Below are 21,511 nucleotides of genomic sequence, written 5' to 3' on the forward strand. Positions count from 1 at the left end.
CAGTCTAGGAGAAATCTCATGACAGGTTTTCCTTCGTTGGATTGGCCTATGTTTATTTGGCACAAATTTAGATATAACAAGTGTGCACGTTGTGCTTGGTTAGCTTTACAAAATAAACTTATGATTGGGAATCTGTTGAACACTTATTTTTTAAGTCTTCTTATTCTAATTGGATTTGGAAATCACTCGGTTGGGGTTGGATTTCTAATGGAAGAGTTGGATAAGATTGGGATTTAATCTATATCTCATGAAACTCTTGCTCCTTGGTTTTTAACCTTTGGTGTCTTGGACTGTTTGGTATTTGTGGAAAAAACAATAAAGTGGGATTTTTGAGAAAATAAATTCTACAAAAAAGAATGTTGGTATTTCGAATCCTAGTAAAATATCACATGGAATTGATTTTTTGGAAAATCATTAATTGGGGTTAAAACTCAGCAAATCATGGAAGTTGCAGAAAGATTATGAATTTCGATCAGCGAAAAATAAATTACTAAAGTTCCTTACAGATGGAAAGCCCCGTATTTGGATTTCAATAAACTAAATTGTGATGGACTCTCCATGAAGGAAGATCAAGATTTAGTTGGATTTTATGTGATGACCACGGATTCATAAGTGAAACTTTTGGATCTTGCTTGTATAAAGACACTTGGGAGTATGAAAAAGTAAAATGTCTTGATCTGATTAATTTTCTATTTCAGTAAGTAAAGGAAATACAATAGGAAGTACTACATACAAAAATGTACAATGACATGCCTAAATAGTTCTAAAGAAGTACAAACCAATAATAATAATAATAATAAAAGATAAGAAAAACTGAAACTAAATCTCTGAGTGGATTATGACTTCATGAAACATTTTCTTAATCATATGCAACTCGATGAGAACATCTTTGATTTCCATTCGGTCACCCAATGACTCTGTAGAACATAGAACTCCAATTTTGAATATGGACATCAAGCATTCTTGCATTTTATCTGTTGCATTGTATCTTTGATGACTTTCAAAATCATTGGTAACTTCATTATGATCTTCTGAAAATAAACGTGGATCCACTACTTCCATCACTCGCCCAGTCAGTGCCATTTTTGAAAACTCATGAAGGCTTAGACTGTCCCTAAAAATTTCATCTGTCGGCCTCTTTTCCGTGAACATCTCCAACACAAGTATTCCATAGCTGTATACATCTCCTTGCTTAGAGATCTCAGCACCCATGCCATACTCTGCAATTCATGCATTGTTTAATCAATTTTTAAAAAATTAACATGTTATTGGACCAATTAAAATTACCAGATGAACTTAAAAAGATTGATAAATACCTGGAGGAATATACCCAACAGAACCTCGTATAAGTACTAGATTGGTTTCAATTTCGCTACTTTGAGAAAGAATCTTTACCAAACCAAAGTCAGCCACGTGGGCTGTCATGTCATCATCAAGAAGAATATTGCTTGGCTTTAGATCACAATGAATAATTGGTGTTTGGCCATGATTATGAAGATAATCCAATGCAGAAGCAATGTCAATCGTTATGCTTAGTCTCTGATGAAAGTTCGAATGCCTCCTGTTTTCACTTGGGTGCAACAAGTCTTCAAGACTCCCATTACTCATGAACTCAAAAACGAGAGCTTTGAAATCATTACCGCTAATGTCAACACTTGAGCATGCAGTTATGATCTTCAGCAAATTTCGATGTCGGACATTTCTTAAAGCTTTACACTCGTTCATAAAACTCCTCGAACTTCCTCGTACATTAAGGTTGAATACCTTCACTGCAATAAGTTTTTCATCTGGATGAAGAACTCCTTTATACACAGAGCCAAAATTTCCAATTCCAATTAAGTTTGCTGAAGAAAATCCCTCTGTTGCTTTATAGAGTTCATTGTAAGAAATCCTTTCATACCAATCACCCAAGAAATTATTTGAAGAAGAAGGTTTCATTCTTGGCTTTCTCCTCCAATATAGAACAAGAATGGATGCAACCACAATTGTAAATAGAATTGCACCAATTGTTACCTTGAAAGCAAGAGAGATTCGTCTTTGCTTAGATTTCTGAATGAGGCATGGAGGTAACTGAAGTTTTGGTATGCCCCCACAAAGTTTACCATTTCCAAAGAGAGTAAATGCGCTTGTATTTTGAAAGACTCCCTTTATTGGTACCTCACCCTCAAGATCATTTATGGACAGATTCAATTTTTTCAAGAAGGGAAGGTTGTCAAGATCTTTAGGAATTTTTCCAGATAAATTATTGCGTGAAAGATCTACATCTTGAATAGCCTTCAAAGCACTAAAAGATGAGGGAATGGGTCCTTGAAAGAAATTACCTTGCAAGTAAAGGTGTTCCAAGGTCAAACAACTACCAAGTGTGCTAGGAATTTTTCCAGACATATTGTTCTCAGAAAGATTTAGCTCTGCAAGACTTCTCATGTTACCCACTTCCAAAGGTATTGACCCAGTAAATGAATTATAGGCTAAATTAAAGTAAATTAACTGTGAGGATGAACCAATGACCCATTTGGGTATAGTTCCATTAAGATAATTTTTAGAAAGATCCAAATTCTGTAAAAATTTAGAATTCTCAAAATTTGAAATGATGTTTCCTACTAAGGAATTATGCGATAAATCAAGATAAAATATTTGAGTGATGTTGCCTAAAGAATTAGGAATATATCCTGAAAATCTATTTGCACTTAAATCTAATAATTGCAGCTTCTGAAGCTTCCCAATTTCCTTGGGAATACTACCATCAAGAAAGTTACTAGACATACCCAATCCAATTAAGTTAATAAGATTCCCAATTTCAGATGGAATGATTCCGAATATTTGAATATTTGCAAGATATAGTTGAGTGAGTTGGGTTGATAGATTGCCTATAGAGTTAGGTAGCTTACCTCCAAAATTATTGATACTGAAGTCCAACCAATTTAGATTGGAGCAGTTGGTCAATGAATTGAGGAATTTCAAATCATCAACTTTTCCACTTCCAAGATGATTGGAACTTAAAAGTAGAACTTGAAGAACCTTTAGGTTTCCAATCTCAAGAGGGACATTTCCAGCAAAATTGTTATGACCGATATCAAGCATCTCGAGTCTTGAAGCATTGAACAATGATATAGGAATGGATCCAAAAAAATGATTTGCTCCAATAAAAAATATGCGGATATTGGGGCCTATCTGAAGTGGAAGACTCCCAATTAGCTGGTTATCTGGTATAGAAATAATTTCTAAAGAAGAGATATTGTAGAGACAGGGAGGAAACACACCAGACAAAATATTTATTTCAAGTTGAAGAACCTCTAGATTTTTTAGTTGGCAAAGGGAACTTGGAATACCTCCTTCTATACTATTAACTCCTAAAGAAAGAAACTTAATAGATGAAAGATTACCAAGGAAAGCTGGAATCCAACCGGTTAGATTGTTTGTATAAAGAGACAATACAATGAGCTTGGATAGAGAGCCAAACTCAAAGGGTATATTCCCAACAAACTTGTTTCCCCCTAAATGAAGGATTCTGAGCTCAGAGCAATGGGACACATTGATTGGTATTTTGCCAACAAAAGAATTATTGGTCATCTTCTTGTAACCTGAACAAATGGCCAACTTCTTGGGGTATTTCGCCTTCGAAGCTGTTGTTTTGAAGATTTATGGACCTTAGGAAAGAAAGGTTCCCAATATACGGAGTTAGGGATCCTACTAACCTTTGGGAATCGAGCTTCAATATTAACACCCTTTGATGTCGATGACTGCATGTAATACCTTGCCATTCACAAAAATGGAGAGAATGGTTCCAAGAGTTCATAACTCCCTGAGGATCGTGAGATATAAGATCCTTGAAGGCAATCAAGGCAAGTCGATCGGTTTCATTCCCTTTTAGGATGATGCCAGATCCTATTGGTAAAACAATGGGCAAGAAAATGATCGAATACAGAAAAAAGAAACTAAATGCACTCATCATCATTATTAAAAATGTAAGCTCTCTTGTGGGTTTGCAATTGCATTGTGACTTATATTTATAGACAAAAGAGTGAGTGCCTGGCTGAAAAATGCATGCATGTACATATGAATCACACACATAATTAAGATTCTATTAATTAAACATATGAATCACAAAGGGTAGGGATACAGAACAGTCTGTCGTACCTAACAAAGGTCGGGTTACACCCTATTTCATTGCCACATGATATTTGTGGGACCCACTGACCATATGGATATGTGGTGAATCTATGTACCAAAAATCATAGTGTTTGATAACTTGTATCCATGGGATCTAAACTCTTGAAAAAGAATTTGAATCCAACGATTCAAAATCATTTTTAAGACAATGCTAATTTCAATGGATACACATCACCAATTCACTAAGGGATGGACCACATATCCATATGGTCCGTTGGTCCCACAAATATCAAGTGGCATAAAATGGAGTGCCACCTAACCTTTGTTAAGTACGACATACCATTTTGAATCCCTACCCTTTGTATCCACATCAAAAGTATGTCAAGTGCATGTGTCAAAAGCGTGTTAATTTATCACGACTTAAGTGAAAGGTAATTCTAGCAAAACCGAGGGTTTCTTATCTTATGACTTGACTTCAATGCTCGCCTCTTGGACAATGCTGTGCGTGATTATAAATCTACATGATCCACCTGTGGACCCCAACGTTTTATTGGGTTAATAGGGTGTAAACCTTTAATGTTACCTTTTTGATTGTTTGTTTAAAGACTAATAATAATCTCATGCCCTTTTTTTTTCTAGATGCCTTTACATGACAGTTATAGAACCATAAATCTTTTTCTTGTGCATCCCAAAGCAAAGGATCTACGACTCGTGAGAGTTTGTAAGTTGACTTCTCTAAGTAAAAAATTTTATTTAAATTTTTGCTTATAGTTTGCTTCTTTAAAGTGGGGGATTTCTAGATCTTTCCAAAGATATATGAATTGTCGAAAACAGATAAGTAAAGAGTCCTCGACAACTTTTACATGTTAACCCTAAAAATCTGCCTCGAGTGACGAGAATCATAGATTCTTCAAAACTTTAATATATTGTTTTACAATAAAATAATAGATTTTGGGTTTAAAACTACAATACATAGAAATCTAGGACTATTAGAAGATCTAGAAATTTCCTACCTTAAATTTACACTAAAAAATATTCGAAGAGCATAGAAAATTGAGTTGGGTCGAAGGTTTTAAATCAGATGTTGTCGAAAATCCTAGCTTTTTTTTTTTTTCTCAAAAGTTGCAATGATCCGATCGTTTTTCTCTTCTACGTCGACTTCCAACGGATGTTCGAAATAGATGAAAACCTAGGTTGAAGATGGAGAGAGGCTAGGGTTTTATTTTAGACGAAGAAAACATGAGAAATAGAGGATTAATTCTGAAATTTTCATGACTTTTAATATTTATAGTGTTAAAAAGACGTAACGGCCATCATTAATTATTTTGTTTTGACTAAAAAGTATATGGCCTGAACTCTAATTTTTGTGATCTTATAGTATATTTCGATTAATTTTTTGACGTGGATCTAATGGTGTAATCGGTATAAAAAATTCCAACTTCAAAAAAATTTTTTTTATTTGTTGACCTACGAATTTTCTTGAGATGCGCATTTAAAAATCTGGGGCGTTACAATGCACCCAAGATCCCGTCTACATTCACTCCACCTTAATTGGGATTATCTTTTATTAGCTATAGTCCCTGATTTGGGGGATTTTGGCTAGATTTTCTCCCATTTGATTCCTGACTTTTCGAGGATTCGATTTGACTAAATCTTTTTGCGTTTTAACACTCCCCGACCCCTCGAGGTAAATATGCCCATAACCGCTATCCCATCCGAGTTAATTAAGTTAACTAGTTGTTCGGACTCGGATAGAGTATCTCAGTTACATGGATTTGTGCGGATCCCTAGGAACCATGTGTTGACTCCTAGTGTTCTACAAAAAATAGCATTCACAGTGATCAATAGTTAAAGTTTAGGAACGTTCTGTCAAATAAAATATTTTTCAAATTATAAATAAGAACTCAAATTCATCCACATCTTTTCACACTCTCTCGATTCGAGAAAGGCAGGGAGGAAATAAATTTCAATTATGTCCCAATTATGATCAAAATTTTATTAGATGAGTTCATCAATGTGTATCCTGAAGAACAACCACCCGGATGGCCTCCAGATTGTTGTCCAATTGTTGAGTACAACAAGTTGATGTTAAAGGCTATTAGACCATACGCTTCAAACAACGATGCCTTGAACTCAAAGACGAGTTCCTTTCAACCCAGGGAGAATGATTCAGTGCAACAAGCCCAACTGAGCCCACAGATCAGAACGAGCAACGAAGTCAGAATCATCCGAAGAGACCTATTCTTCAATGGAAACGTCAAGATCTTCAAGATCCCTATCAAGCTATAGACATTCCTTTTTTAGGCCTAATTCCTTCGTTTACCTTATTTTCTAGATAATTTTGCTATTTTATAAATGTTTTGTTTTGTTGATAACTTTAGTTATAAAATTCAAAATAATGCATTGTCAATTCTCCTTTACTTTTATGGTTAAGTAGTATATATTTCCATGCTTAGGTCTTTTTTACTATTTTTGATAATTTTTCTTATTTTGGCTATTTTGTAGGAATAAGCCTATTTTCTATAAATAGTATTGTAACTCAAATATAGGGAACATCTTTTGATTAATAAAATTTATGTTTTTAGATAATTTTCTCTTTATTTCTAATTTCTTTGTATTTTGTGTAAATCAACAAGTTTTTGGTATCCAATTGTTCGGTATTCTTTTGAGAATCAATGAATCAATTGGAAGATTGTTCTTCGCCTTACATCACTTTTGGGTTCCTAGTCTTGACTAAAATGCCGTGTTGATTAGGCCAATTAACTAAACCAAATTTCTCTTAACATCAATTGGTCTTTAATCCAAAAAGGGTTTCAAGTTTCCTATTTAACCCTGAGGGAGGGACCTCTTTCTAAATATTAGTGAATTTTTTTCTTTATTAGTGACCCTCACACCCTTTTCCTCTTATAAAGATCGATATAAATCATTTTGGATGAGAAAATGATCGAGATTGACAATTTGTAGTCCTTAATCGACAATCGTAGACCTATATCAACAATTTAATCGTTGAGATCAATCTCGACTGTTAGATGTCAAAAGGTCAAGATCAACCATTTTGGATGAGGAAGGGATCGAAATCAACCATTTGTTGGTATATCCACCATTTAAATCGTCAAGATTCCATGGAAAAAGTTGGGCTTTTGGCTCCATCCTTCATATTCCAAGATTCCATGGAAAAAAGTAACCAAGGGTTTCTTATCTTGTGAATACCTACTCTTGACAAAAATGCCATGTCGTTTGGGTCAATGAATAAAACCAATTTCTCTCAACATCACTTGGTATATAGATCTAGCAAAAACTTCCTATTGAGTGGAGTAAGAGTAGGGGGAAATCATTGATGTAGCCATCGAATTCCTTTGGAGTAAGAGTATGGGAAATTATTGATGTACCCATCGAATTCCTTTTCCCTCTTAGGGTCGAGATTGACCATTTGTTGTCATATATGATATGGGTACCCATATAACCTAGTTCTCAAGAATTGAATGAGAAAAAATATTTTGCTTGTTGTGAATTTAAAGAAAATTTTTTTTTTTTATCAACTTAACTACAACTTGTTATAGTAAAGATATGAGTTAATAGTTTTCCAAAAATCAAAATTTATCTTCTTTCCAAGCTATAATTCTTTGGACTCATTTTATTAAGTTTTAATGCATAGTTTATATGGAAAATTAAAAGAACTTGATGGCATAGGAACTGATGGTTTTGATTCCTATTGGTTCAATTGCATTTTAGACCCAACTCTAATCAATTCCATAAAAAAGGAAACCCAACCATTGGACTTCTTAATTACATGGTTGAGATCATGTGATTTTTTCATGAGTCATCGGATCCTCAGTTTTCTTTTTCGATTGCTCCTTCAATGGCTGGATATGGAAGAGAGGTTTATGGAAATCCATGATAAGTCGAATTGGTTTCAGTTTGGTGGCAATCAAAATATTTGTAACAAAAGGAATTCAGTTTCCTAGTAGAGTGGTGTATGTTGGCCTCAACTTTCGCATTTTGATTTATCCTATCTGGAAGGAAAGAAATTGGAGGATTTTTTTTGTTTTATGAAATTGTTCTATATAATTGGTTGAACTCCAGGGAAGAGTAAGTTTTGGAGATGTCCAGATGTGAATATCATGTAGACGTGTGGAAAGTTGTTCCCATGTCTTAGGTTCAAACCCCTTGAACCCATGCAAGTTTAGGACAGTTGTTAGGTCCAGTGGCCACATTCTCAATCTTCCTGACAACCAAAAGACCATCTCTAAGAACTCTCCACAAGAAATCAACATACATCATCATCATCATCCACAATGCCTTCTTCAAACTATTTGGGATCAACAATTCTAAAAGGTGAAAATGGCTTTAAGGGGGAAAAATAATTCAAATATATTACTTCACATGGAAGTAAAATTAGATCAGAAGTAGAGCTTATCCCAAAAACTACATGCTTATTGTCAAGCCAATCATATTTCGAGCACTTAATAAAGAACTACATGGAAAGAAAAATATAATCACTAATGCAAACAACTCAATTTATAAAAATATATTCGGAAAATCAAACGTTAGATGTGCATGAAAAGGAATGAATATGAGCTAAAACTTGTTTCTATTTTGTAAAGGCTACCATTTCTCACTGATTTTGTTGCTGGCCCAAAAACATGTCAAAATCAAGTCTTCAATCATCACTTTGAAGGTTGACTGAGATTTAACCAAGTTTGAATGTGTTATGCGAGTTAATCGATGAAGCCCACAAAGTGTTTGTCGTAATTTCTCAACCAAATGTGGTTTCTAGGAATTCTTTGATTTGTGGTTTTTGGAGAATGTGCAGTTTTGAAAGGCACTAAGTTTGGATTCAGAGTTAGAGAGGTCTGATTTCAGGTGGATTTAGTCACGGAAACAAATCCAAAATTGCAAATCCAAGAGAAAAAACATAAGATCGAAACCGAAACAAATCTGAAATAAAACAAAACAAATTGAAATTGAAAAATATAAAAATTAAAAACAAATCCTACAAATCAGAACAGATCAATTAGTAAAAGCCAAAACAAATCGTAAACATAAATAAAAATGGATCTAAAATAGGAATGCAAATTAAGGCCAAAATTAAGCTACTCAAAGAAGTATTAAAACAAAAAGAAGAAGAACATTGAAGAGAGATTACAGATCTGGAAAACAGCAATGAGTTTAAGAAGAAGGCTAGAAGGTAAATAGATTGGAAAGAGAAAATTGGAGAAGAAATATTAAAATTTGAAGATTACATTCAAGAACACAAAAAAGGAAAACAGATCTATAAAAGAACAAATCCAAAAAGAAAATTAGAATTTATGAAGAATGCCTGAAGAACAAGAAATCAAAACACAAAACCGATCACAACCAAGATCCTTTCAATGAAAGCAACATTTTCCCCCCATTAATAGCTCAGCAATTTCAGATTTGAAAAAATTGGGGGAATAGTGACGAGTTCTTGGTTGATCTCGTTAACATTGCAAGGAAGAGGATTCGAGATCCAACCTTGCAATACGGCAAGGTGATCGGCTCTAATATATATTGGATCTGATTTGAGGTGTTTTTGATAGAGTGAAATTGAAGAAAAAGAAATTAAATAGAAGAGAGAATTAAAGATACAAGAAATTGAAAAAAAACAAGAAATTAAATGAAAATTGCAATTAAATTTGGAATTTCATTGAAAAACAATCAACAAACTTTCATTAGTAGAGCCTCTACTTCATCTTCATCTTCTTCCCCAAGATCCCTAATTTTCTTCTCTACTTTTTAATTCTTTTTTTTTTTTTTTTTCTATCCTTCCCCCCATGTGTGTGAGAGTGAGGGAAATTTACAGAATAAATTATGGATAAATTATACTTATTTTTTAAGTTTTCTCTTTAATATATAGAATGAGAATCTTGGAAATTATAATTAACTTTCTCACTTACAATTTTCAATTATTACAAAGCACTCCATTACATCTTCCTTTACAATTATTACAAAATAACTCCTCACTTACAATTATTCCAAAGTATTCCCATTTTCCCTTACACTCAGGGCAGAGCCAGTTAGGAGCTGGTAGGGGCAATTGTCCTCATAGAATTTGAGACACCCCTATATCTTCAACTAATTACATACCCCATTTGTCTCCACTCCCTCACCTCTCCCCATTTGCTCCCACACCCTCACCTCCCTCCAATTTGTGCCCCCACAACCTCACCTCCCTCCATTCAAGTTCTTCAACTATACAACTAATCATAGTTTGCCCCCACTACAAGAAAATCTTGGCTTTGCCCCTGCTTGCATTTATAATTATTTCAAAAACTTACCTTAAGTACAAGAAAATTTACAAAATAAGCCCTTCATTTACAAACACCCCCAATGAATCTATTGATAAAAATATAAACCAACCCACTTACGTACCAAATATACACGTGTCAATTTTGTCCTATAACACTCATATCACCTCTAATTTCAAAAACTTCAAAATTTTATTTTTTACTTCCCTTGTGGTCATCCTTTGGTAATCATCACTTAATGGGTGGGACAAGGTGCCTAATACATTCATTGTCCCTCAACCGAACCTCCTTACCTAGTTCTTAGGTATACCTAACCCCTTATGCATTGATTATAATTCACTACAAGCAAAAATAAAAAAATAAAAAAAATAAAAAAACGGATTTTTAAAAACTCATTTTATAGTGTCTATTCACACCTTAAACATTTAATGGTGGCAACTCCTAAACCCACGTAGAGTCAAATATTTTTTAACCCCACATATCTACCCCAACGATATGAGTTAGAAAATCTGATAAGTGCCTAAGGAAATAAAGGGAAAATATGGACTTTTAATTACTTAACAAACCTTTAAGAGAACCCATGGAAATATTAAAGTATTTAGAGGAAAAAAATTAAATTGGCTTTAGGCTTCTCCACCTCTCTAATGGAGGGAGTCTAGCCTAAGATCGTTGAAACAACAAGTGAAAGACAAAAATAAGAAGAGCTTCTTGTATTCATGGATGAAGTCTTGAGTTACACACTCTCTCTCTTCTCTCACAATTCTGAAATTTTTTGAAATAAAAGGAAATTTAAAACCTAACCTAATTAGGGAAGAAGACCTAAACAATATTAAAGAAGAGAACAGTTTACAAAGGACCAAGGGTCCTATTTATAGAGCAAATCAGGTTTCTAGACTTATCTCAAGCGTATAGCCGTCATCAATCTGATTACTTATGTATAAGAGCTATCCATGCAAAATTAGGACGACCTATCAACCCTTAACCACAACGCGGTTGGAGTCCACCGTGGCACAGTGAGCTTGAGTAAGAAATTGTAGATTTTGGGTCCCATATCTTCTCTTGACTTCTTGATTGTGGTGCTTTGCTTGAAATCATCACATGTGTTCTTTGTTATCCTTCTGATCCTTAGCCTGTACAGTTGAACACACACCTAATCAATTTTTCCAAAATTATTTAATTTCATGCAATTATGCCAATTTTAATATGATGAATCATGTAAGGCATTGACATAGATGGAATACATGATTATTCGCTAATTATGGTACAATTAAGTTAGGGAATCTTATAAGTGCCGTGATAATGTGGGTAAAATTATAAATGATTAGGCCCTGATCAGTGAAGGAAACTCTTAATTCTCATCTTCACATCAGTGGAGAGGATAAGATCATCTGGATGACCCCCGAATTCTCAAAGTGCTTGGGACTTGATTCGGCAAAGAGGTACTATGCACAAATGTTGGGAGTAAATATTTGGAAAGCTCCTCTACCCACCAAATTTAAACCTTTCGGGTGGAAGCTTATCCTCGTGCTTTCCCAGTCGATGAAGTTTGTAGAAAATGGGGTATTTCTTTAGTGTAATATGTGTCCTTTTAAATATTTTTATTTAACACTCGGGGCATTCGTTATCAATTGCTTCAGGTACTAAATCAATTATGTGATGTCATTGCGAGCCACTTAGAGATCACATTGTGACAGGCCTCCTTCAATCATCACTGGTTTGTGTTGTTACCCTACTTGTTTTAAGATTCCAAGTTAGAATTTACAATTTTATGCCAGGAGGGTTTACTTAGGGTGATATTAGATGGAGGTCCATCCCGTCACTTCATCCCAAACGATGCTATTTATTAGAGGAAGATCTAGAAATCTTGAAGGTGCGTTCACAGTTCTGTTGTGTACTATTGAGGATATTTCTGCCAAACTTTAGAGAACTAAATTCATTGCTTCCCATTATTCTCATTGTGTATGCAAATTTAAGAAAAATGATAACAAAAGTCTTCACATTGTTCTGTTTGTGCTGCAGGAATTCTTCATATCCGGTGGAGACGGGCTTCCCTGAGGGGTCGTTGAAAACCAAGTGTTGCGTGTCAGGCATATAATAAAGTTGCATGGATGTGAGGTTAGTCCATGCGCTGCCCTTTTATTCTTAGATATTTGAACATAACTGAAAATTGGTTTTAGTGATGGGGTGCCTCCCCCTCGATGGACTGAAAATTGCCTTGCCTTGATTCTAGTGTTGAACATCAAGAAGTATGTTCAATTTCAACACTAGCCAATTATATATGAGAATTTGTCAGCACATTTGATCAGGCCTTTCAGTCATCTGAACTAAGGTTTAAAACCTCGTCTCATTAGTTAGGAGAAAAACCAGGACTGTTCAGTGAAAAAAACAAGGCCATCTCTATTTTTGGTAAGCAATTTTTATTATTATTAGAAAGCAGTCGTGATGACCAGCTAAAGATTCAAAAATAGTAGAACCGACTCAAGACACACTATGCTGACGCTAAACCGCAGACCCGATCCCATCTAAACAAAATATCTTCGAAAACGAAATACTTAAAATTGGCATAATCATGTCTTGCATCGACTAGAGCTTTGCTTCAAAGAATCTTTTATTACGCTCCTTCCATAACACGTACATACTGGAAAGGGAGTTGTGCTGCTGACCAATCTCTTGGAGTCCTTGAAGGAGACACCTACCCCGCCCAAGACATAAACAAGGATTGCACTGACTGGGGCAGACAACACACAATACTGAACAAATTGAGAAACTACTCCAAGACCTAATGCACATTGGAACACTGAATAAGAGTGTGATCGGCCAACTCCTCATTGACCATACACGAGGCAAATATTTGGCCCCCAAAAATTTCTTAATAATTTGGTCCATCGTAAGAATTTTCCTTAACACTATACACCATATAAGGAACGCCACTTCTGACGAAATCCTCAGGCCCCAAATGGACACCACCACAAACAGAGATGCACAATTGCACAAAAAAAATATAGAATGACTTGATTGATAGCACACCATCTTGACTTCCAACTCAAGATCTTTCATCCTCCACACCGATCCTTAACGAAACATAGCCAATATGTGTCATCAACAATGCTACCACCTCGACTTCCTAGACATTGAAACCTCTTCTATACCCAAAGTCCCAATAAGGAATGATACAATCAGCATACCTTTATTTGGGGATATTGCAAACAATTTGGAAAAGCTGATCATCAAAGAATCCCCACACCAAATGTCCTCCCAAAACTGAACATGACTTCTGGCCCCAACTCTGCACCAAAATTTTCTACAAAGAGCACGTAAGAGTTTAAGATTCCCCTTCCATAACCTACACCCATGAAGTTATCTAGATTGCTTACTCTCCCAACCATAGTTGGGAATAAGTCGGCAAGGGGAAAATCGGGAAATATCAGAAAAAAGTCGGGGGAAAATCGAGCTAGGTCAGGGATATGTAATCGTACCTACTAGCGGCTGTTTCCATATTATATCATCAAGTTCCATAATAAACTAGAATGATAAATCTAGAATTCACATGTTGATATTATTTATGCATCCACAAGAAGTAATCACAGATTCACACAAGATATTAAAAAGACCACAATCATTTGTCCGAATTAGGATTCATTAACAAATCAGAACATCAGATCAATGTCATTCTCATTTGCATCCTCATTATTTCACATTATTCGTGATTTAATGATGAAGTTTGTAAAAGTCACCTATCATTAGAAAGGTCATGATTAAATCAGTGATGGAAAAAGTCAAGATTTAATCTCAACTTTTTCAATAAGTAGGAGACTTTGGTGACTATGCTCCCAAGCTCTTATCTTCCACTCTGAATCATACCACAATAACCATCCTCCAAATGCTATTCTCCTCTTCGCCAAACCTCCAAAACCAGTTACCTAGAAGAATGGGATTCATTAAACCCAACCTTCTAATCCCAAGCACCGATGCTTCTTTGGCAAGCAAACCATCCCAACTTCTGAGCTGTCACCTTCTTTTGGATGGTCGTTGAAAATGTCTGGTACTTCACGAATTACCATTATGGTAGTGAGGATCTACAGACGAATGTGATCTATTGTTGCACTTCCTTATTGGTTCATCAGTGGCCATGCTGATCAGTTATTGCAGAATCTAATTAGCAATTGTAACTACTAATAACAACCACAGCTAACTATGTGAAGGAAACAATTTATAAAGAAAAAGTGCGGAAAACTTCCATTTCCTGTTTTGATTGATATTCCTGGGACCCCCTTGTATTTTCGCCATGAAGATGGTGTACTGATTTGTCCTGACTATTTCAGTTGGTGATTTAAAATGAGTGGAGCTTTCTTGGTCCATTATTTTTGTTCCTTGTAAAATATACAACAGGTCATAGATCTAGAACTTGACGAATCATTTTAAAACTCCGACAAGTCGACTTGACTTCATAGAATTTTGAGGTGAATCTATCATCTGTGTACAGACTCATGAACTTGGAAATTGACCTAGTCAGATAACTCGACTGTGTTGTGTTCTATTTAATGTTCTTTTTTTGAATACTGCAAAGAAATGTGATTGAGATTTTAAATTGATAGAAGTGTTATAATATTAAGCACTTTATTGGATTTCCTGATTCAACTCGCTAGTCATCAAGTTGATTCAACTTTATGGACATTCGAGTCAAGTTTTCAAGCTTGGAAAAATTGCTACGCTTTGTTTTTTTACTGAATCTGACTATCAATCAAGATGTGGTATTAGGGCTATTAAAATGGCTGGGCTATATTTGCACCCACCATTTCTGCTCTCTGCTCCTACTTTTACCTCTATACATCCCACCCCAAATGTGTTTGAAGTGGGTGCAAATATCCTTGCCCCTAATAATAGATCCCACAATATCCCCACCAGAAATCAAAAAATGGCTCCTTGGTTTATATAAGTTATTATTCTTCACCATCCTTTCCTTGGTTAGACTTGTAGTTGATGATGATGACTCGAGATATAATTGAACGGCGAAATAGGATTTCTGTGGTTGACTCCAATATTTTTTATTGTTATTTTAATTTTAATATTATTTTTTTTCCTTTTTCGCAGACTCGAGTGTTAATTGATGACCTGAAATCTGCAAGTGGTTTAGAAGTGCAAGGTAGCAGAAGCAAACTGGGCGCCGACACTCAAACTCTATTGAGAATTTTATGCCACCGAAGTGATTCAGAAGCCTCTCAGTTTCTCAAGAAACAATATAAAATACCCAGATCCACTGCATAGCCTCACCGCGAAAAAAATGTGTTTGTTGCAAAATGTCTGAAATTATTTGAATGTAATTTGTAACACTTTAAGAATTGATTCATTTTTTTTATTATCTGTAATCTATATTATTCAAAGCCTCTTAATTTAGATATGGGAAACAGGTTCCATTTTCCGAAATGTCTATATGGTATCGTAATGTGTAAACATTGTTCAATTTCCAAAGATACCCTCTCCTTCAGAATTAAAATAAATTTGAAGGGTAAAATTGTCTTTGTGCATTTTGTAGCTTTAGATTGTTATTATAATTATTTGTTTTGTGCCTACTTAGATTAGATCACAAAAAAAATAGGAAAAAATCGAGAAAGTTCTCATCCGACAGAGATCAAACCTCCCGATACTACATTAATAAGTGCTAGAGTATCTTCACACATGTTCTTTTTTATGCTTCTGATCTTTAGCCTGTACAGTTGAACACACACGTAATTAGTTGTTCCAAAATTATTATATTTCATGCAATTATGTCGATTTTAATTTGATGAATCATGTAAGCCATTGACATAGATGGAATACATGATCATTCGCAAATTATGCAATTATGTCGAAGTGCTTGGGATTTGATTCGGCAAATGGGGTATTTCTTTTGCCTCCACATGTGCTCTCTGTTGTCAAGGGGAAGAGGCCCTCTCTCACTTTTTTTTGTTATTGTAAGTTTGTTCAATCCCTTTGGCTGAACTTTAGTACGTTACTGTCGTCCCAATAAGCAACTATGGTTTCTTGGTGCCTTGGACATTGGTTTGGGATCTGTAGCTTGGAAGAAACTGGCTTATATTCAATCAGTGGTTCCGTCTATTTCCAAATGCTTAGTTGAACTTCAATGTGTGCATAACTTTAAGCATTCTTCTAGTGCTACTGAGAAGGATGTTCTTCATTCTTCGCAAGTTCCGGTTCGCCACACTTGGATAAGAAAGTTGATTCAAATCAAATGAATGCCTCCTTGAATCAATCGGATTAAACTATAGCTCTCTAGGCAACCCAGGTAGTGCATATGAGGGGATATATCTTGAGAGGAACTAGTGGATCCTTCATTCAAGCTGGGTGTTGGTGGTCCGGATTGGACTCAAATAATTGGGCAGAATTTTGAGCGCTTTCAGCAGCGCTTGATACTTTGAATTTAAGAGATACCAGTCTGCTAATTGAAACATGTTCTATGCTATTGGTAAATGCTTTACGTGGAGGAACGATTCCTTGGCATTTGGAAACAGGACTTCATCGAATAAAAACTAATTACTTGGGAAGTGCAACATGCTTGGTGAGAGATGAATTTTACTATCAATGTAAAAAAAAAATAAATTAGGGAGATAGGTTGGATCTTCCAATTGTCATAGTAGTAAATTAAGGGCAAAGCACTTGTAATTCTTCTATTAATACATCATGTGCTAATTTAGCAGAAAAAATTAAAATTAGAAATTTAATCGACAATGGGAGAGTCGCTAAATTTTGGACTGATCCTTGATAGTTGGATAAACAGCTGGCGGAAGTGTTTGGACAGAGAATGGTGTCTCAATTTGGAAGCAATTTAAACTCTTCAGCAGTTGAGAAATCTCATGATAGGTTTTCCTTCGTTGGATTGTCCTATGTTTATTTGGCACAAATTTAGATTTAACAAGCGTGCGTGTTGTGCTTGGTTAGCTTTGCAAAATAAACTTACAATTGGATAATCTAATGAAATTGCTCCTCAAGTTGTTTCATTTGGATTTTTGTTACTATCTCTCTCGGTCAGAATGTGAATCTGTTGAACACTTATTTTTTAAGTCATCTTATTCTAGTTGGATTTGGAAATCGCACAGTTGTTCGGGGCTGAATTTCTAATGGAAGAGTTGAATAAGATTGGAATTTAATCTAAATCTCATGAAAATCTTGCTCCTTTGTTTTTAACCTTTGGTGTCTTCGACTATTTAGCATATGTGGAAAAAACAAAACAGTGGGATTTTTGAGAAAAAAATTTCTACAAAAAAGAGTGTTGGTGTTTGGAATCCTAGTAAAATATCACACGGAATTGTCTTTTTTGGAAAATGATTAATTGGGGTTAAAAATCAGCAAATCATGGAAGTTGTTGAAAGATTGGAAATTTCGATCAGCGAAAAATAAATTACTAAAGTTCCTTACAAATAGAAACCCCCTTATTTGGATTTTAATAAATTAAATTGGGAAGGACTATCCATGAAGGAAGATCAAGATTTGGTTGGATTTTATGGGACAACCATGGATTCATAAGTGAAAATTTTGGATCTTGCTCGTATAAAGACACTTGGCAGTATGAAAAAGTAAAATGTCTTGATTTGCCCAAATAATTCTAAAGAAGTACAACATAACAATAATAATAATAAAAAAGATAAGGATAATTGAACCTAAATCTATGAGTGGATTATGCCTTCATGAAACATTTTCTTAATCATATGCAACTCCGTGAGAACATCTTTGATTTCCATTCGGTCACCCAATGACTCTGTAGAACATAGAACTCCAATTTTGAATATGGAAATCAAGCATTTTTGCATTTTATATGTAGCATTGTATCTTTGATGACTTTCAAAATCATTGGTAACTTCATTATGATCTTCTGAATGTAAACGTGGATCCACTACTTCCATCACTCGCCCAGTCAGTGCCATTTTTGAAAACTCATGAAGGCTTAGACCATCTCTAAAAATTTCATCTGTCGGCCTCTTTCCCGTAAACATCTCCAACACAAGTATTCCATAGCTGTATATATCTCCTTGCTTAGAGATCTCGGCACCCATGCCATACTCTGCAATTCATACATTGTTTAATCAATTTTTTTTAAAATTAACATATTATTGGACCAATTAAAATTACCAGATGAACTTAAAAACATTGATAAATACCTGGAGGAATATACCCAACCGAACCTTGTATAAGTACTGGATTGGTTTCCATTTCGCTGCTCCGAGAAAGAATCTTTACCAAACCAAAGTCACCCACGTGGGCTGTCATGTCATCGTCAAGAAGAATATTACTTGGCTTTAGATCACAATGAATAATTGGTGTTTGGCCATGATTATGAAGATAATCCAATGCAGAAGCAATGTCAATCGTTATGCTTAGTCTCTGATGAAAGTTCGAATGCCTCCTGTTTTCACTTGGGTGCAACAAGTCTTCAAGGCTCCCATTACTCATGAACTCAAAAACAAGAGCTTTGAAATCATTACCGCTAATGTCAACACTTGAGCATGCAGTTATGATCTTCAACAAATTTCGATGTCGGACATTTCTTAAAGCTTTACACTCGTTCATAAAACTCCTTGAACCTCCTCGTACATTAAGGTTGAATACCTTCACTGCAATAAGTTTTTCATCTTGATGAAGAACTCCTTTATACACAGAGCCAAAATTTCCAATTCCAATTAAGTTTGCTAAAGAAAATCCCTCTGTTGCTTTATGGAGTTCATTGTAAGAAACCCTTTCATACCAATCACCCAAGAAATTATTTAAAGAAGGTTTCATTCTTGGCTTTCTCCTCCAATATAGAACAAGAAGAGATGCAGCCACAATTGTAAATAGAATTACACCAATTGTTACCTTGAAAGCAAGGGATATTTGTCTTTGCTTAGATTTCTGAATGAGGCATGGAGGTAATTGAAGTTTTGGTACGCCCCCACAAAGTTTACTATTTCCAAAGAGAGTAAATGCGCTTGTATTTTGGAAGACTCCCTTTATTGGTACCTCGCCCTCGAGATCATTTACGGACAGATTCAATTTTTCCAAAAAGGGAAGGTTGTCCAGATCTTTAGGAATTTTTCCAGATAAGTTATTTCGTGCAAGATCTACTTCTTGAATAGCCTTCAAAGCGCTAAAAGATGAGGGAATGGGTCCTTGAAAGAAATTACCTTGCAAATAAAGGTATTCTAAGTTCAAACAACTACCAAGTGTGCTAGGAATTTCTCCAAACATATTGTTCTCAGAAACATTTAGCACTTCAAGATTTTTCATGTTACCCACTTCCAAAGGTATTGACCCAGTAAATGAATTATCAGCTAAATTAAGGTAAATTAACTGTGAGGATGAACCAATGACCCATTTGGGTATAGTTCCATTAAGATTATTTTTAGAAAGTTCCAAAGTCCGTAAAAATTTAGAGTTCTCAAAATTTGAAATGATGTTTCCTACTAAGGAATTATGCGATAAATTAAGATAATATATTTGAGTAATGTTGCCTAAAGAATTAGGAATATATCCTGAAAATCTATTTGCACTTAAATCTAATCCTTGCAGCTTCTGAAGCTTCCCAATTTCCTTGGGAATACTACCATCGAGAAAGTTAGCATACATATCCAATCTAATTAAGTTAATGAGATTCCCAATTTCAAGTGGAATGATTCTGAATATTTGATTTTTTGCTAGATATAGTTGAGTGAGTTGGGTTGATAGATTGGCTATAGAATTAGGTAGTTTACCTCCAAAATTATTGCAACTGAATTCCAACCACTCTAGATTGGAGCAGTTGGTCAATGAATTGAGGAATTTCAAATCATCAACTTTTCCACTTCCAAGATGATTGTAACTTAAAATTAGAGATTGAAGAACCTTTAGGTTTCCAACCTCAAGAGGGACATTTCCAGCAAAATTGTTTTCACCGATCTCAAGCATCTCAATTCTTGAAGCATTGAACAATGATATAGGAATGGATCCGAAAAAAAGATTTCCTTCAATAAGAAAGTGACGGATATTCGGAAGACTGAGGCCTATCTCAAGTGGAAGACTCCCAATTAAGTGGTTATATGGTATAGAAATAATTTCTAAAGAAGAGATATTGTAGAGACAGGGAGGAAACACACCAGACAAAAGATTTGGACCAAGATCAAGAAACTCTAGATTTTTTAGTTGGCAAAGGGAACTTGGAATACCTCCTTCTATACTATTATCTCCTAGAGAAAGTATGTTAATAGATGAAAGATTACCAAAGGAAGTTGGAATCAAACCGGTTAGATTGTTCAGAGCAAGAGACAATACAATGAGCTTGGATAGAGAGACAAACTCAATTGGTATATTCCCAACAAATTTGTTTCCGCGTAAACGAAGGATTCTGAGGTCAGAGCAATGGGACACATTGATTGGTAGTTTGCCAACAAAAGAATTATTGGTCATATTGAATTCTTGTAACCTGAACAAATGGCCAACTTCTTGGGGTATTTCGCCTTGGAAGCTGTTGTTTCCAAGATTTATGGACCTTAGGAAAGAAAGGTTCCCAATATACGGAGTTAGGGATCCTACTAACCTTTGGGAATCGAGTTTCAATATTAACACCCTTTGATGTCGATGACTGCATGTAATACCTTGCCATGCACAAAAATGGAGAGAATAGTTCCAAGAGGTCAGAACTCCCTGAGGATCGTGAGATATAAGATCCTTGAACGCAATCAAGGCAAGTCTATCTGTTTCATTCCCTTTTAGGATGATGCCAGATCCTATTGGTAAACCAATGGGCAAGAAAATGATGAAATACAGAAAAAAGAAACTAAATGCACTCATCATCATTATTAAAAATGTAAGCTCTCTTGTGGGTTTGCAATTGCGTGGTGACTTATATTTATAGACAAAGGGTAGGGATACAGAACAGTGTGTCGTACCTAACAAAGGTCAGGTGGCACCTCATTTCATGCCATGTGGTATTTGTGGGACCCACTGACCGTATGGATATGTGATCCATCCCTTGGTGAACCTATGTACCAAAAATCATAGTGTTTGATAACTTGTATCCACTGGATCTAAACTCTTGAAAAAGAGTTTGAATCCAACAATTCAAAATCATTCTTAAGAAAATTTTGTTAATATCAATGAATGCACATACGGGTGAAAATCATTCT

General features: G+C 35.1%; 1 protein-coding gene and 1 long non-coding RNA gene across 4 annotated transcripts; one reads left to right on the plus strand and one right to left on the minus strand.

Moving 5' to 3' along the window:
- Positions 1-655: 655 nt before the first annotated feature.
- LOC147384271 (putative receptor-like protein kinase At3g47110) lies at positions 656-21,511 on the minus strand. 3 transcript variants are annotated; one of them, XM_086425998.1, is made up of 2 exons: positions 18,533-21,511; positions 656-1,220 (listed from the first exon to the last, which is right to left on the minus strand). In XM_086425998.1, exons 1-2 carry the CDS (start codon positions 21,180-21,182, stop codon positions 820-822), a joined length of 3,051 nt encoding a protein of 1,016 aa, XP_086282124.1. In that variant the 5' UTR covers positions 21,183-21,511; the 3' UTR covers positions 656-819. The 3 variants fall into 3 exon arrangements, with proteins under 3 accessions (XP_086282124.1, XP_086282126.1, XP_086282125.1); XM_086426000.1 differs by lacking the exon at positions 18,533-21,511 and adding an exon at positions 1,317-4,007; XM_086425999.1 differs by lacking the exon at positions 656-1,220 and adding an exon at positions 17,929-18,435 and having other exon boundaries at positions 18,533-21,510.
- On the plus strand, positions 12,029-15,904 carry LOC147384272 (uncharacterized). Its single transcript, XR_015172954.1, has 4 exons — positions 12,029-12,093; positions 12,155-12,249; positions 12,399-12,494; positions 15,471-15,904. It is a non-coding gene; the product is annotated as an uncharacterized LOC147384272 (long non-coding RNA).

Source organism: Akebia trifoliata, chromosome 15, assembly GCF_017979445.1.
Source record: "Akebia trifoliata isolate Shusen 1 chromosome 15, ASM1797944v1, whole genome shotgun sequence".
NCBI classification, from domain to species: Eukaryota; Viridiplantae; Streptophyta; class Magnoliopsida; order Ranunculales; family Lardizabalaceae; genus Akebia; species Akebia trifoliata.